At 40.3% G+C, this 15,435-nt stretch overlaps 1 protein-coding gene across 1 annotated transcript in view; it reads left to right on the top strand.

Annotated features, from left to right (window-relative positions):
- LOC306740590 (GDNF family receptor alpha-2-like) overlaps window positions 1-12,252 on the top strand; it is a gene marked incomplete at its 5' end in the record, with an annotated part of 44,977 nt that extends 32,725 nt beyond the window's left edge. Inside the window, 4 exons of the mRNA XM_079222808.1 lie at window positions 2,081-2,193; window positions 3,173-3,313; window positions 6,377-6,519; window positions 11,205-12,252. Coding sequence (XP_079078934.1) covers window positions 2,081-2,193; window positions 3,173-3,313; window positions 6,377-6,519; window positions 11,205-11,342 — 535 coding nt within the window. The 3' untranslated portion in view covers window positions 11,343-12,252. The remainder of the gene's footprint in view (window positions 1-2,080; window positions 2,194-3,172; window positions 3,314-6,376; window positions 6,520-11,204) is intronic.
- Between the last annotated feature and the right edge of the window lie 3,183 nt (window positions 12,253-15,435).

The following is a 15,435-nucleotide window of genomic DNA, read 5'->3' as shown; positions in this document are numbered from 1 at the left end:
CTGAATTTCCTGAATGGCAATATCCCAAAGGATAGAATAAGTGTTTGCAAGTAACACACAGGTTAATGACCAATACCGTTACTACACATCTGATCGAATCCAATTATTTTAGGACCTTGTGAAAAATCACAAAATGATAAATAAGTGATCAAGTGGCACCACTGTATAAGGTAAAATATGTGATACAGCCACAATCCATATTTCAGTCAAGGCAGTATGTAAATTCCTTTGACATTAACATTCCACCTGTTTAATTTACTGTTATATGCAGGGTGTGCACCATCAGCACTTTGTTGTGGTTATTTAACATGAAGCTCTTGCTCAGTGCATGAATACAATGCTGTAGATGTATCTGTCAAAGTATCTCACAGATTATGAAATACATGCAAATACATACATTCACACAGTTGTTATTCCATGAGAAAATATGTATCTAAAGGTGTTTTGTTTGTAACATTTTACCATGAGGTGATTATTATAACAGCCATTTTGAGACATTGGGAAAATACCTGAAAGAGATCATCACCAAGAAATCATGTTGCACAGCAAAAGAAAGAACAAAATGAGACGAGGGCACATGGACAGTTGCATAGCTTAAAAGCATAAAAGTATACCTGCTCTTTCAGAAGAATGAGATACCTGTTTAAAACAGCTTAGCTCTTAAACCTTAGAGATTGATAGTTTGTCAGAAAAACACTGAAAAATGCAATGAAAAAAAAGCTCTTGCTTCAAAGAGAAACCCTTTCCTAAACCTAGTAATCCTAAGTGGTTTGGTTGCTTAAACTTAACTTTCTAATATGCTATTTTTTTAAAGAAACTATGCACTTGACTTTGGCCAAAATAATCTGAAAGATAAATACAAATAATGAATACTATGACCTTTAAAACTCACTTATTAAAACATCATATCCAAACCAGGCTAGCTGTTTCCCAATGTGTCTAGTCTTTATGCAAAGCTAAGCTATCCATCTCCCGCATTCAGCTATGGTGCAGACGTGAGAGTGGTATCACTGCAAGAAGGCTAATAAGGATATTTCTCAAAACCTCAACCAATTCCTATAATTGTGAGAAACAATTAGTTCCTTGCACTGGCTGGAGATTAAGACACTTGAAGACACATTAAGGCAATCTGGATGGCATCTGGATGGCAACACACGGCAATACAGAGTAACCTACTGAGAAAAGAAGAGAAGGCTATCAGAGCATAAATAAGTCAAATCAACTGTTGCCCAAACATTAGCAACCAATTGCACACCAGCCAGAACATGTTTTCGGTAACCGACCCATAGTAAACCTGTTTCTGTGTTTTTGCATGTGAGTGTGTGTCTGTGCAGGCTTGTTTGTGTTCACTAGGGACAAGACAGCCTGAGGAACGTTACAGCACCTTTGAACTTACGGTTGCAAAAAGTGGTCAGACTAGGTCAGAAAGAATGTGTCATGGCAGAGAGAGATACAGAGAGAAAGACGGAGAGAGAGAAATGTGCAATGGATTGTGATTCACTTAGTGGGCAGCTGTGATGTGAGCAGTACAGACAGAGCAACTTTGCACACGCTACTCCCAATAAACCTACTTAAGTGGATTAGCAATGCCACCCTGGGGCCCTCCACAGACTTAAAGCTCTTATCACAAACACACACCGAAACAAAACATACTATTTTTATCTGTTCCCTCGGTTTGTTGGGAAAGTGAGTTTGGAAGATAGTCGAGATGTCTAGGATAAGCATGGAAGTACCGGCCAAATAAGGCACATGCTATCTTTCTCATCCATAAACAAATGAACTACTACAGGGTTTATGTTGCATTTTGTGAAGATAGTAAATAGCTCGTTGGTACTGAGGCGTGAGTGAGACCTGGTTTGCTATTCAGGACACCTGTTGTTGCAGCCCACAAACAGATGTTTCATATACTTTCCCAGTGTGATGCTGGTCTCAATTGGCAGATGCTCCAAAGTAAAAATGGTGCCAAAAGATTAAGCCCTGTACTTTGAATTTGTGTGTGTGTGTTCATTTGTCATATGCTCGTGACTGAGTGTCTGCTTCTCTTTTTCTCTCTGTGCTGTGCTTCATGTTTGTTGTGCAGGTCTAGGCTGGCTGATTACACGGTGAACTGCTTGGTGACTCCGCACACAGTGAGCACGTGCCCCAACCAAGACAATCACCAAGCCTGCTTGGCCTCCTACGCAAGGCTCATTGGTCAGTACAGTCGGGGCTGTGGATGGCACTGTGATGGAATGAGAGTTTGTTTGTGTGTTTGAGAGAGAAAATGGACAGAGGTCGAAATGGAGGGAGACTTACATAAATGCACATTCACCTCCGAATGCCACAATAATTGAATATACTTGGTGAGATAAAGAGTAATGGTTATAGTTAGTGCGACAGCAGTCTAGTCTACCTTCACTTTTGTCTTGAGTAGCAGACAGAGCAGTGATCCACACACACACACCCCTGCCCTGATATCTCCCCCAACACACTGGACATCAGGTCACTACTAAAAGTAATTAGGCAGCAGAGGCACAGAGAGAGTGTTTACTTAATTAAAACACTTGATGACCATCTGTTTGCGCATAGTAAATGTTGCTCAAACAATGTGCCTGGACTGGCACATACACATTTTTCAACCCCAGCCAACGTTTGATAACAGCACCTTGGTTGCATCACCAGGTTCATGAAGAGTTCTAAATACACATTTACATGAAATAACTTTTTCCCCCAGTGTCCATATTTCAGTATCAGTCACTACCTCCCCACCATGTGTCATAACCGGCACAGTATGAAGTGATAATATGCCATGGAACTTCTGGGATTTCTCTGGAAAATGCTACACAAAGTGCCTCCAACACCCCTGACTCCAGCTGAAAGCATAGACACAGAAAGATATTTGAAAAGTAAAATGTTTTGGTACAGCAGTGCTATATTCAAACCGCTTCACACACTTCCTAAAGCACCTACTTTGCAAAATATTCATAACATAATGGCCTCTTTACATAAAAAACAAAGCATTACAGAATGCTTCACCTTCCCATAACCTAAATTGTGCAAATCCATTCCTATGACTAACATCTTGTTGTCCATTTTATATACTATTTGCAATGAATGTAGTCCATTAGTGACCTATAACTGTTTGTCCCAATTTGTGTAATTTGTGTCTGTGTTTGTGTGGATATCCTAACAGGAACAGACATGACTCCCAACTATGTCGACAGCAGCTTCTCCAACTGGACCATCTCCCCGTGGTGCACCTGCAGGGGCAGTGGAAACCAAGAAGAGGAATGTATGAACTTCCTGCGGTACTTCACCAATAACACATGCCTAAGTGAGCCATCCGAATATACTGATACTCTGCATGCATCTGAAATGGGGTTTGTAGCTGATAGGGGTCCAGCAGTCATATAATATTGATTAGAGCACAAGCGTGTGATGCGGTAGTTACTCTTTCCGCCATGTGAGAGTAGAGTGAGCCATGAACTTCAATCTAATGCAACTTTAATGGTCTCGTTGCATATTCTGTTTTTCAATGTCGTAGAGCTCTTCAGTGATATAACTCTGGATGTGATGTTGTTAAGGAAACGATGGTGGTGGGAAGACTGAATCTGGAATTAATGAGAGGTGGGGCTGAACACCCTATATACTGTATATCCAGGTATAAATGTCAAAAGACAATTACGTTGATTTACATTTTAATCAATTCATTTTATTTAAATTAAACAGAAAATATGAAATGATTTATGATATTAAGTTATGACAAAATAGGAAATAAAACTTGAAAATATATATGGATGCATGGAACTTCTTGAAGTACTCATGATAATTTGTCTGCAACATAGTTTGATATAACTCATCCACTGACACTCCTTTGCCCACTGATTAAGTTGGAATTAAATGTTCTTAGTTTCTCAGAAACTAGTCATTTCTTATCACTTCTCATCCCGCCTTTGGGCGAGATCTGCCCAGACTTTAATACAAAAGAAACCATTAGGCATGTCATTTTCATATTCAATCTGAGAGAGTTAAAGGGCTTATCCCTTGCAGGAGAAAAATGTCATGAAAAGGAACAGATCTAGCACAAATTAAATAATTACAGGAGCTAAAATACATATCTGCACATCTAATGCATAACACACAGGGTTGCAGCATGAGATAGTGGTTACCTCAAACATCTTTATGCTTTTTTCACTGTGATGAAAAAAATACAGGATGCTCCTTCCTTGCTTTGGCAGAGCGAGCTGTGTCAACAGCGCGACAAGACACCATTGCCTTTAACATGTTCCATTGTGTGGATAATGCTTTCAGACCATTTCAATAGATTGCTGGGGTACCGTTTTAGCTGAGTGTGCAGGATGAGGGATGAGGCTGGGAGCTGAGGAGGCGTCTTGAAAAATAACACAAAATTCAGCATCTCCTCTGCAGTCAAGGGAAACAGGCGATACACTTCGACACACCATGGAGGAGAATATACACAAACATACGTATACACATATAAATGTATGTGTGAGTGTGTGTACGTGTGTGTATGTGTATGTGTGTGTGTGTGTGTATGTCAAATATGTCTGTACTTGCATATCAACTTTCATTGTTTCTGCAGATTAAATCCTTCTTTTTTTTACATTGATAAACAAAACAAAGCACATTGCATTTTAAACCAAGTGTTAGACAAATCATGTGTTATCTGCTCTTTCTTTCCCGCTCTCTCCTTACAAGATCAAGCAAGGGAATAGTCAAATAGAAGAATGGTTTCAACATTTGTCAAATGTGTGTGGAGGACAACATAACACATTCCAGTGAAAGGATATTAGTTCAAACATAGTCTGGACCTCCCTCTGTTTCTGCTCTTCTTGTACTTTCCTCCCTTTCTCTTACTCCATCTGTCCCTGCAGGTAGGGCAACGCATGCTATGCCCAGGGGTTAAAGGAAAACTTATCCAGAGTCATTAAAAAATTGAATTGCTATTGGCAATGAGCTTAATCACTCAGTGAAACGTTTGGGTGCAGTAAAACATCCTGTGTGGAGGCCCTCCAGCCAACTAGTTTGATTTATGACTTTTTTCCCCCATCGTACAGCATCTGTAGGGGGATAGCTAGCGATAGACGACCCTGACAAACAGATGCGCAACATCGCATGTCTCAGCAGTACTTCACCATCTCTTCACCGCTAGCATTTTAAGTTGCTAGGCTTCACTGGTGAGCTCTGTTCCTCTCTGCTTTTATTTTCTAGCAGCAGCCCAAATTGCATGTGTCGAACAGAATGAGAAACATGAAGGGGGCTTATGTATGCATTAGGTGTGCAGGTGTGTGTGTTGCTGTACAGTAGGTGTGCTGGTGTGCAACACCGTGTAGGTGGACAGAGGATGTGACAGACAAATATCTGTGACCATGCATCAGGAGTACTAAGGACTGTGTTTGTGTCCATCAGATTATGCATGTGTGTTCTATCCTGTTTGTCCTCCTTAGTTTGGGAATGTTTTGAATTTGATCAGTCACATGAATCTATTCAGAATCATCTCTGCATGCTGACCTTATAATGGAGGTGGTTGCCAAGCAATTACATGCCTTGCCTTCTCTCTGGCTGAACAAAGGGAAACAAGCCTTGTGTTTTAAACGGATGAGCAGTGAAAAGGTACTCAGCCCCTATTTTACCATATCTAGCTGAAAAGCTGACTGAACAGGGATTTATCACAGTTTTGCAGAGACTCACACATGCACTTAGACACAAAATTACACGCATACATACAGTACATCTGCAGGGAAATACAAAAGCACGAATATTTATACAGGCTGCTGTCCTCTGTTAGAGTTGATTGATTTGCTACTTTTAGCAGATTCCATTTCTGAGTGTACAACTGTCGGCAAACAAATTGAGCTACATCATCTCAAGTGCGGACATTTTGTCACTTTGAGGTCACAATGTTGCAATTTGAGAATTTGGCTGTTGTACGATAAAAGTGTTTTTGTAATTACCCCATGATGTAATGTTGTTGTGTTTGATAAACGTGTCCAATGCATCTCCGCAGGATTTGCTCATAGAAGGATAATTACTTTATCAATAATATATAAACAAGTTAGGCATTCCAAAAAAGGCACAACTTAAGATATTAAACATAAAACAATATTGGTATATTGTGAGACATTACAATCCTGAGCGGCCTCCCCAGTGACAGACATATCTCTGTTTTTGATTAGTTCAACTCTTAAGCTTACTGACGAAGCAAACAGAGTGGCTCTCTTTACTCTTTTTACTCCTTCCTTCCTCAATCACACGCCCAACTTGTTTGCCAAAGATTGGGCAGGGTACCAAGAGGTTGACTTACAGCTGTCTGCTAGCTAGCTCCTTGCTGGAATGGCAGTGCAAAACCAATAACTTTATATCTCTGTCCCTGCAGGAAATGCTATTCAGGCCTTCGGTTACGGGATGGACAACATGCAGAACAAAAATGCGTCTGTCCCTGGTCCCTCAGTAACTACGAAAACCGGGTCGGATTGGTCGACAGGCACCTCAGAACCACCCTTTGTCACCATCCTAAAGGTAATTGGTTTGCATTAACTGTTTAATTTCTGAGATATTACAAATGTCAGAGGTGCTTTTTTTGACATTCAGACCATTGTTATAGCAGTAAACAACTATGTCAAGGTATAGTAGAGTAAAGTCAGAGAATGATTACGCACTCTTTCTGTGCGTTGTATTCTGAGATTTTCCTTATTTTATTGACATAGCAGGGTCCCACGCATGCTTTTAGTGCATGTTTATGCATTCAAGCCTGCCCTACTGGTTAGCTTGTGGCCGCCCCTCTGCACTGTACTGATACGGTGGTTATAGCTGATAATGCCATCCCGACTGACAGCGTCATTGTGGAAGTGTATCCCCCACCCTCCAGTTTACTCTCAGGTAACACTGTTGGCTCTGCCAGCACTTTTGCCATAGTTAGCACTGTTATCACTGTTAGCATCGTTAGCTACAACCTGCCGACAGCCGGCAAAAAAGAAAAAACTCTTTAACTTGTATATAGTACCTAACAATTCATATCCATTATTATTTGTTGTTATTTTACATACGATTCCAGCCACTTCCGTGCATGCATTTGTTAAAATGGACAAGACAAGAAGTATCACAAAAACACTCCTCTCTGCTTCGATGAAAGGAAGATTTGGTACAGAGGCAAAATCACAAAGTTCAACACACTGCACTATTCACATTTAAATCACATCAATCTCTATGCTTGTTAGAGGCAATTGGCACATCAGAAGAGACCCTTTATGATAAGACAGTGTATGCTACATCCAAGATGATGACATCTGGTGGAAATATATATTTCTCTCTCAACAATGAAATAGTGAAATAAATGGGAGGTGGAGGTTTTAATCTGGATTAGAGGTTTTAAAATACTGGCTCAGGGCCTGTACTCAATGCCATATCAACTGAAGACTGCAGTGAACTCTGCCATAACTGGGTTCACCGTCCAGAGCAGAAAAACATCACTCTTTGCTGTGCTGCAAGAATGCACACGTGTTTGTCTTTAAAACTGTACTTACATTTCTCTTTAAATACAATGTGAAAATGACTGGACCGTATTGTCCGCCAAAGACTCCTCCTCTCTCTCTGTCTCTCTTGAACAGGTCAGAAATGTTCACTGCACTTTGGGGCAAAGGATCAAAGGAGTTTTTTTTATCTAGTTGTTCAGTTTGATTAGTTTTCACAATATTGTGCTGTTACAGATGCATTTTAGATGTGCCATGCAGCCTGCTGGTGTAAGACTAATGATGTTTTTCACCTTTGCAGGAGACCCAGTTACCAAGCTAAGCTGACTAAAACTGTCCTTTGTAAATCCTTCTGCTGCCACCGCTGCTGCTGATGTTATTGTTAATGTCATTTTTTTGTGATTATTATAGATATAGACCAAATCAAAGCAGCGTGCAGTGTTTATGAATGCAAATGTGTGTGCTGAATGAATGACCCCCATTAAGACATCTATTTTGAGTAATTCCAGGGGCTTTCACAGCCATTAAATGGCCACACTGCACCATGGACATGCAGTATTGTATTTACGCAGAAACCCTCATTGTTGTGGAGACAGCAAATTAAAACCTTAAAAATGTTGCAAAGAGTAGAATTAATGTATAAGCACCTCTGATAACAATAACAGTGTGTATGTTTAGGAAAGGTGTAGGAGAGAGAGAGAGAGGTTGGCGGGGAGGGAATGAATGGTGGATTTCTCGAAAGGTGTTGTGTGTGTATGTCAGTATTGATGCACTGCTCTGTGCCTGTCTCACTGCAGCGTGGTGTTTAATTTATTGTAAAAATGGTAATTAGGAAACAATAAGACGTGTGATTATTCAAGCAGGAAGTTTATAATTAGAGAGGGAGCTGGTAGGGACATTTTGGGCTGCTCTGCACTCTCAGACAACTAAGCCTGGCAATTAAAACTTGTCAAACTTCCATGGCAGATAAATTGGGGGAGTGTTGTTATGGTATGGAGTCCTTTTGGCAGAAAACCGTCTGTCCAAGGCCGTAAATGTCATGGCAGCCAGCATGGGCTCCACACTAGCACATACACATGCACACACACACACACACACACACACAAACACACACACACACACACACACACACACACACACACACACACACACGCGCACACACACACACACACACACACACACTTGCATGCACATGGGTACAAGCAGTCTGGGTAACAGAATACATCAGGTTTGTAATAGTTGGATGGATGATCAACCATGACACTAAAGGATAATCTATATGAAGCACAGTTAGAGAAGAGCTGGCATAGAAGAATCTGCGGTCCGTAACTAAGCCTGTTCATGTCAGTCATACTGCTCTCTCTTTTTTTCAGCTAATTTAGATGCATAATTATTATAGATGTCACTGCTAGTGGTTGTGGGCTTTATCCTATGCTCAGTGAGTAAACATGTGAGCTGAAGCTTGGTCCTTTGAGCATTGTAAGTCAGAGAGGTAGCCATCACACGTCCTGCTTTGTTTGTATGGAGAAAAGCAATATGTTTCCCATATACTAATATGTGGAGTTTGATGAGGGATTTTGTAAACCCCCAATGGGTCGGTGTCTCACAGATAAAAGGGATCGTGTGTCTTTTGTAATCCCAGTTGGAATTGTAATGTCCGCGTTTCACAGATTCTTGAACAAGGAGTTGTTTAAATTAAGCTGTTCATTTTTTTTTACTGCATTTCAAGTTTAGTTTTAAATGTAATACAAACCAACCTCTGTATGTGTAACCCCCCCTGGTATCGTCTATGTTCCTACACTGTCACTGGCATGTGTTGATTATGAGCTAAATTGAATGAAATTGATTGTGGATAGAAACCACTCAGCTGAGTGTTACTCGACTACTTGCCTTGGGAAATGCACTATAAATGCACTGTACATTTGACAATGTGATGATTGATAATGAAAACTCTGGCTGCCTATGTGTACTAACCTGTTCAATGACAAGGGGGAAACTTTCTTATCAACAGTTTATATAAATACTCCAGGTTGTTTCCATCCTTTCTCTCGTGCATGTGTTAAAGCATCAATAAATAAGTGTGTGTTTTGACATTGTCTGTATTCCGTCACAGTGTATGCATTTGTATGCATGTGTTTGTGCTTTTAATCGTGTGTGTATGTGTGTGTGTGTGTGTGTGTGTGTGTGTGTGTGTGTGTGTGTGTGTGTGTGTGTGTGTGTGTGTGTGTGTGTGTGTGTGTGTGTGTGTGTGTGTGTGTGTGTGTGCCTTTTCACAAGCCTGGGTGTACGTGTGGATATTGGCTGCAGCCGGAGATCTGGACTCATGTCAACAGGCTGCTGTCACACATCACTGCCCTTGCTAATTAATTGGCTTTTAGTTGTGGATGTGTTTGGTGCATTGTCAAGCTACCCATGGCTTTTTTTCCCGCTATTTTTGGCAACTGTCAATTAACCATTTCTTTATAGAGCGTGAATTCACAAGCCCAGGTTTTGAATACCCCTCTTTTCCTTAACAGGAAAAATATGCCCATCCTGTTAATACAAACCAACACAATTTTCTTGTTTCATTTTTTATTTTATTCTTCATTTGTTGCCTTGTTCTATTGGAAAATGAGGTGCTGGTAGATAACATCGGAGTAGACGTTTTTCCTGTTTACAGGGAAATGGACCAAAGTGCAATCTGTGCAAAGGTTACATTGGTAAAGATGAGAGGAGGAGGAAGAGGAGGAGGAGGAGGAGGAGGAGGAGGAGGAGGAGGAGGAGGAGGAGGAGGAGGAGGAGGAATGTTTCATGTTCCTTATGATGTGCCTCTGTATTGCTGTGCTGGACTGAAAATGGTGCCTCTGCAAATTGAGTGAGACTACTTTAACTTCGAGGCAAATGGTTATGCTTTGTGTAACAAGAATCTGAGCAAATTGAAAAAGTATTCAAAACGCTAACATTTTTATGGAAAAGCACATAATAAGGCAATTGCAGTGTGTATGTGACAGTGAAACTCTGGAGGCCATGGAGTTTAATATCTGGACCGTTGTGTTGCCCCTGCTCTCTGCCAGTATGTGAACAGTGTAGTAAACTGCCTGTCTCTCTCTGTGTTTGCACTCTGTACATGAGTTTATTTTCTCTTGTGCGTAAAAATAAACACTGTTGTGTTTTGATTGTGCACAGTCAAACTGCATAAAAGAGGTCTTGCAAGTGTTTTGTTCAGCTTCTGTTTGCTATAATCTTTGGCTTATAAAATATTGAAAGAAATCCACAGCTGCTGTTGGCTTCTGTAGTGTGTGTTTGGCTTCGTAGCATGTTGTTCTTGTAAATAAAGTCTGTAATGATAGCTTTAAAAACTGTTTAGAGAATTGCTGGCGCAACCTAAAAGAGTTTAAGAAAAAGTCCTCACAAGAAGCTTTCCTTTGTTGCCAACTTGTTTAAGAAGCAGAGAGCATACTAAGCAGGGGTTTGAAATATACTTCACATATCAAAACATGTGGTGTATCAAACACTTAATGCTCGTGCCAAGGTGGGTCTGCCATGGATCCATGTACTGTCTCACTCTTACTCTGAGTTTCTGACTCTTTGTTTCTTGTTTTCTCCTCAGCTCTGACCCTGCCTGTCTCACCTCCCTCCTGTCGCCTCCTACTGCTTTCCCTCATCAAATGCCAGTACAAGAAGCAACACGAGTGTCTGAGTCATGTCTAACCTTTACACGTCTCTCTCCCTTTGTGTGTCCCTCTATCTGTCCAGTATCCTGAACCAAGAGACGGTGACCTGGGCAAAACCCAAGGCCTGCCAGAGGATCACACTGGCTGTCTGTGTGCCAATGTCTGGGCACTGCTTCCCAGCCTGGTTTTGGCTCTGGTCCTGGCCCAGCATGCCTTATAGAAGCGCCAGGAAGAGAAAAAGAGGTCATCCACCCACAAGCTGATCCCAAAAGCAGAAGGTGTTATTTCTGAGACTGATATTATGAAGACTAAATCTCTGGGCAGTTGACAAATATGGTATTTATGAAAGCGGAAAAAAATACAAAAAAAGGTGGAAAGTATTAAAATTTTACAATTGTGAATTTGGTGTTTATTTGATGTAATGTTAGGGTGGACCACAACTGTGATAAAGCACATGGCTTGAAAAAGGACCCTTGGTAGGAGAGGCCATGAAAGCCATTCTTTGGGAAGGACTCTCCCTCAGACTGAGACACAAAATCATGGAGGACTGAAGCTGATCATTTTCAATGCTTGCGCTTTTCTCACCAGAGGAGGGAGAGAGGGAGTGAACAACATAATTAAAAGGAGACAGGATTGACAGAAAAGAAATTGTTGCAGAGAGAAAAGGAATGAGCAAGAGGTAAATGGGGTAGAGTTAAAGCAAAAGGACAAAGAGAGAGAGAAAGAGACATATTTCTGCTATGAGTCACATTTTTTTCGTCCTGAATTGGTTCTCGACTTAATCTTCTCTTGGATGAACAGACCACAAATTTAGGGGCGTGGATGGGGGATGATTACATTCTGTCTCTTCAACACTAGTCTAAACTCTAAACTGTAAAGCCTACTCAGTGTTCTAAGTGTTGGTATAGTATCCGTGACCATAATCAATCTACCGTAAAGCTCTTTCATTCGGGTGCTACAGTATACTTTTTTAGCAGGCGACGAAAAGAACGAAAGATGGCAACGTAACCGTAACGGTCCTTTGGTCATTTGAAATGTTGTAAGTGACTGCGGGTGTGCGCCATACGTCCACCTGCACATGTGTATATTTATGTCTCTCTGTATATAATAAACACATTTTTTTTCTTTCATTCAACCAAATGATATCTACAATACCTTGAATGGACATGACTGTACGCTAAGATGACTCTGTATTGGTACTAATCATGGAAGGTCTTCATTATCTGCGTTTCTATTCGTCTATAAAGGTTTGATCACAAAGAATGTATACAGGGATGAAATTAAACAAGCTCAAACTGCTTGGGAAGCCATAACCTGTGTGTGAGTATTATACTGTGTTCAGAGAGTGTGTGTGTGGACAGTTATTGCAATGTGTGAGCATTGATGTTTCAATGCAGGGGAAAAGTAGCTTATGAGGACTAGTTTAAATTGCCCCGTGTGGGGGTTCCTTCTGCCCCCTCAGAGAGCAGAGGTTATGATGCATAGTGTAATTAGCTGTCAGGGTTTTTGAGAGTCACGCCAGCCACCACTTTTCAGAGTGCTTGCAAGCAGCATTTTAACTCTGTTGTCTTGTTCTTAATTCAATTACATATGTGACCATATCTATTTACTGAAAACATATAATGAAATACAAATGCCTTCCAAGAAATACATTTTCCTATAAGGCTGCCTCCAAAACAATTGTTGTGGAAATGCACAATGTGTTTTTACCAAACAAAAATACAACAAAATATTCAGCTTCAATCCATATTTGTTAGTCTTTCAAAAACAACATTTACACTGCTTGCCGCACACAACTGGAGGCACACACAGAAGAGCTAAACTCATTAAAGAAAGTTGATTGAACAAAAAGAGACTGACTCATCTAATCTATTCAAATTGAACATTTTGTTTTTAAGAATGTTTTTTAGGGTGACGTCACAAAATATGATGACAGACCCTGATACCACTCTCATATTGGGCTACTGTTTAGCTTAGCATGAAGACTGAAAACAGGGAAACAGCTAGTGTGGCCCCATCCAAAGATCCAAAGGGTCAGTTTAGGTCCTCATTTGTACATTGAAAATGTCATTGGCTGTAACCATTTGTCTTGATGGGATACCCAGTCCAATATCTTCTTCAATGTACAAATAGGCATGTGAGTGTCATACTACAAATCTTAACCTAATCCTTCTGATTGGATCATGTTCCACGTCCACATTTTATAGCCATATGTATTTTTGTATGTTTATACATACATCATATTTTCCTAGCAGTGAATGAATGTTGACTGTTTCCACCAAAAGGTTTATGTCTTCAGGCGGTACATAAAGTATAATGTTGTGTCACATAAATATATGCTACGGAACCAAACAGCTTTATGTTGCTGGCTGATTTAGAAAAAAAAGGTTTACAATCTGTCACAGGAACAGATGTCAAATTAAACTATGCTCAATTTGTTATTGTCACCGTAGTTGCACCATACACAGTGTGGTCAGGTCCGTCATGGATTACAGGGATTTCCACAAATGGGGTGTTTACTGCTCTGGGCCAACATTTCAAACTACCATAATATTTAAAAAGTAGTCAAAAGTTGCTGTCAAAAGTAAGAAGCAGCACTTTTTTTTCAATCAGATTTGGCAAAGCAGCAATTCTATTGAATTACAATGTACCTTTATAGACGTTTCCAAGCTGCTCCAGATTACTCTCAAAGTATAGAATACGTGGCGTATAGTTATCTCAGTAAAAGGTCATAGAAAATTGACTAGGTACAAAACTGTTCAATTTAAACAAGACCATCCAATCATCTATCTAAAACATACCCACAGCCTCACCACCAAAACTCATGATCGGTGTTGGAGAATCAAAAAAAAATCTAATCCTACATCAAAATGTATCAATTTCAAAGGGAGAAATTCATCAAAGATGATGCAGATATGCTCATTTCCCTGAAAAACAGCCGCAGTAGTCCATAATGCAACACAGTCATGATATAGTGCAGACTTTTTTCTCCAACACAGACATGGGTCCTCTTTATAGCAGAGAAACCATATTACTTTTTACATGCTTACATTTTCATATTCAATTAAAAATATAGTACATTTGAGCTTACTATGTTACAATGTGTTTGTCCTGTTCGACATTTGCAGTCACTTGCACCTCAATGTATTTTGCATTTTGTCTGAATCATTTTGAGCTCAGTAGAGTCTACAGCAGGATTATTACTGGGAGAAGGTGAAATGCAGACGGAAGCATTTGTACCTGGATGATAACAAGGATCTGGTGAGGTTTCTGGGATAGTAACTGTGAGAAGTCACTTACTGACACTTCATGTTCTTTTGAGAATATAAAATGTGCTTGTTGGTTTTTGGGGGCTTTCACTCCATGTGTGGAACCAAATAGAGTTCTTCACGCCTCCGCAGTGTGCCATGAATGTAAATCACAGCATTTGCCTGTTTGCAGTTTAGTCTGTTCCATAAATGCAACATGAAAGTGAACTTGTGCCCTGCTGCGTATATTATTACAGTCCGCTCTATCAGAAAATATACGGCTAGAAAGCTCTCTGGGCTTCATGTTGACGCAGCTGTCACCAGAACAATGCTGTCTATACCTCCCTGCCCATTAATCAAGTTTTGATTTGGTCAGTTTGTTGCTTACTTTTCAGAAAAATTGATGACCCACTGTGAGTTATTATACAGTCAGCTAAAGGAGATCAAAACTGGCAGATAAATTAAGGATTTTGACATGTAGAAAATGCAAATAAACTGATCAAAATTCAAACCTCCCCTCTCTTCATTTTACTTCCCTGGAGTGGGTCTAAGTTTGAGGTGAAAAAGATGGCAGATCAGCAGTTCTTACACAGTTTAATAATATGTATATGCGAGAGACCTACACAACCCACAGCACAATTTAGAAATGTATGAGGGATTTTGTGGCAGATATTACTAGGGCACGAGCGCAGTGATGGAACAAGTTGAAAAGAAGAACAAATAAAGTGTTTTTATGTAGGGGAGAAGGGAGGAGCAGCTGCTGGGTTTGGATGTTAGATGTAAAGCCAAAATTATACGGTAATCTGTCTGTGTGATCATCATTTTAGGTACTGAGACAGAAATGCGTAGGACATGTGTCTGTGGAACAATGTGCTCAGGTGTACAAACTAGTTGGAGAGTTGTGAGGTGCTCCTTTTGCCCCTGTCTCCTTGCATTACTGCCTTTAAACAGCAAGTGTGTGTTCACACTTGTCTCTGTGAGTGAATGCATGCGTACACATGGCTGTGAGCATTTGGATATAATTCGTAAAGGTGAATTTCTGGAAACAGGAAATGTGCTAGGAGA

This window comes from Taurulus bubalis (genome assembly GCF_910589615.1).
Source record: "Taurulus bubalis genome assembly, chromosome: 8".
NCBI classification, from domain to species: Eukaryota; Metazoa; Chordata; class Actinopteri; order Perciformes; family Cottidae; genus Taurulus; species Taurulus bubalis.
The sequence above is the reverse complement of the archived record's forward strand: the minus strand, read 5'-3'. Positions and strand labels throughout refer to the sequence as shown.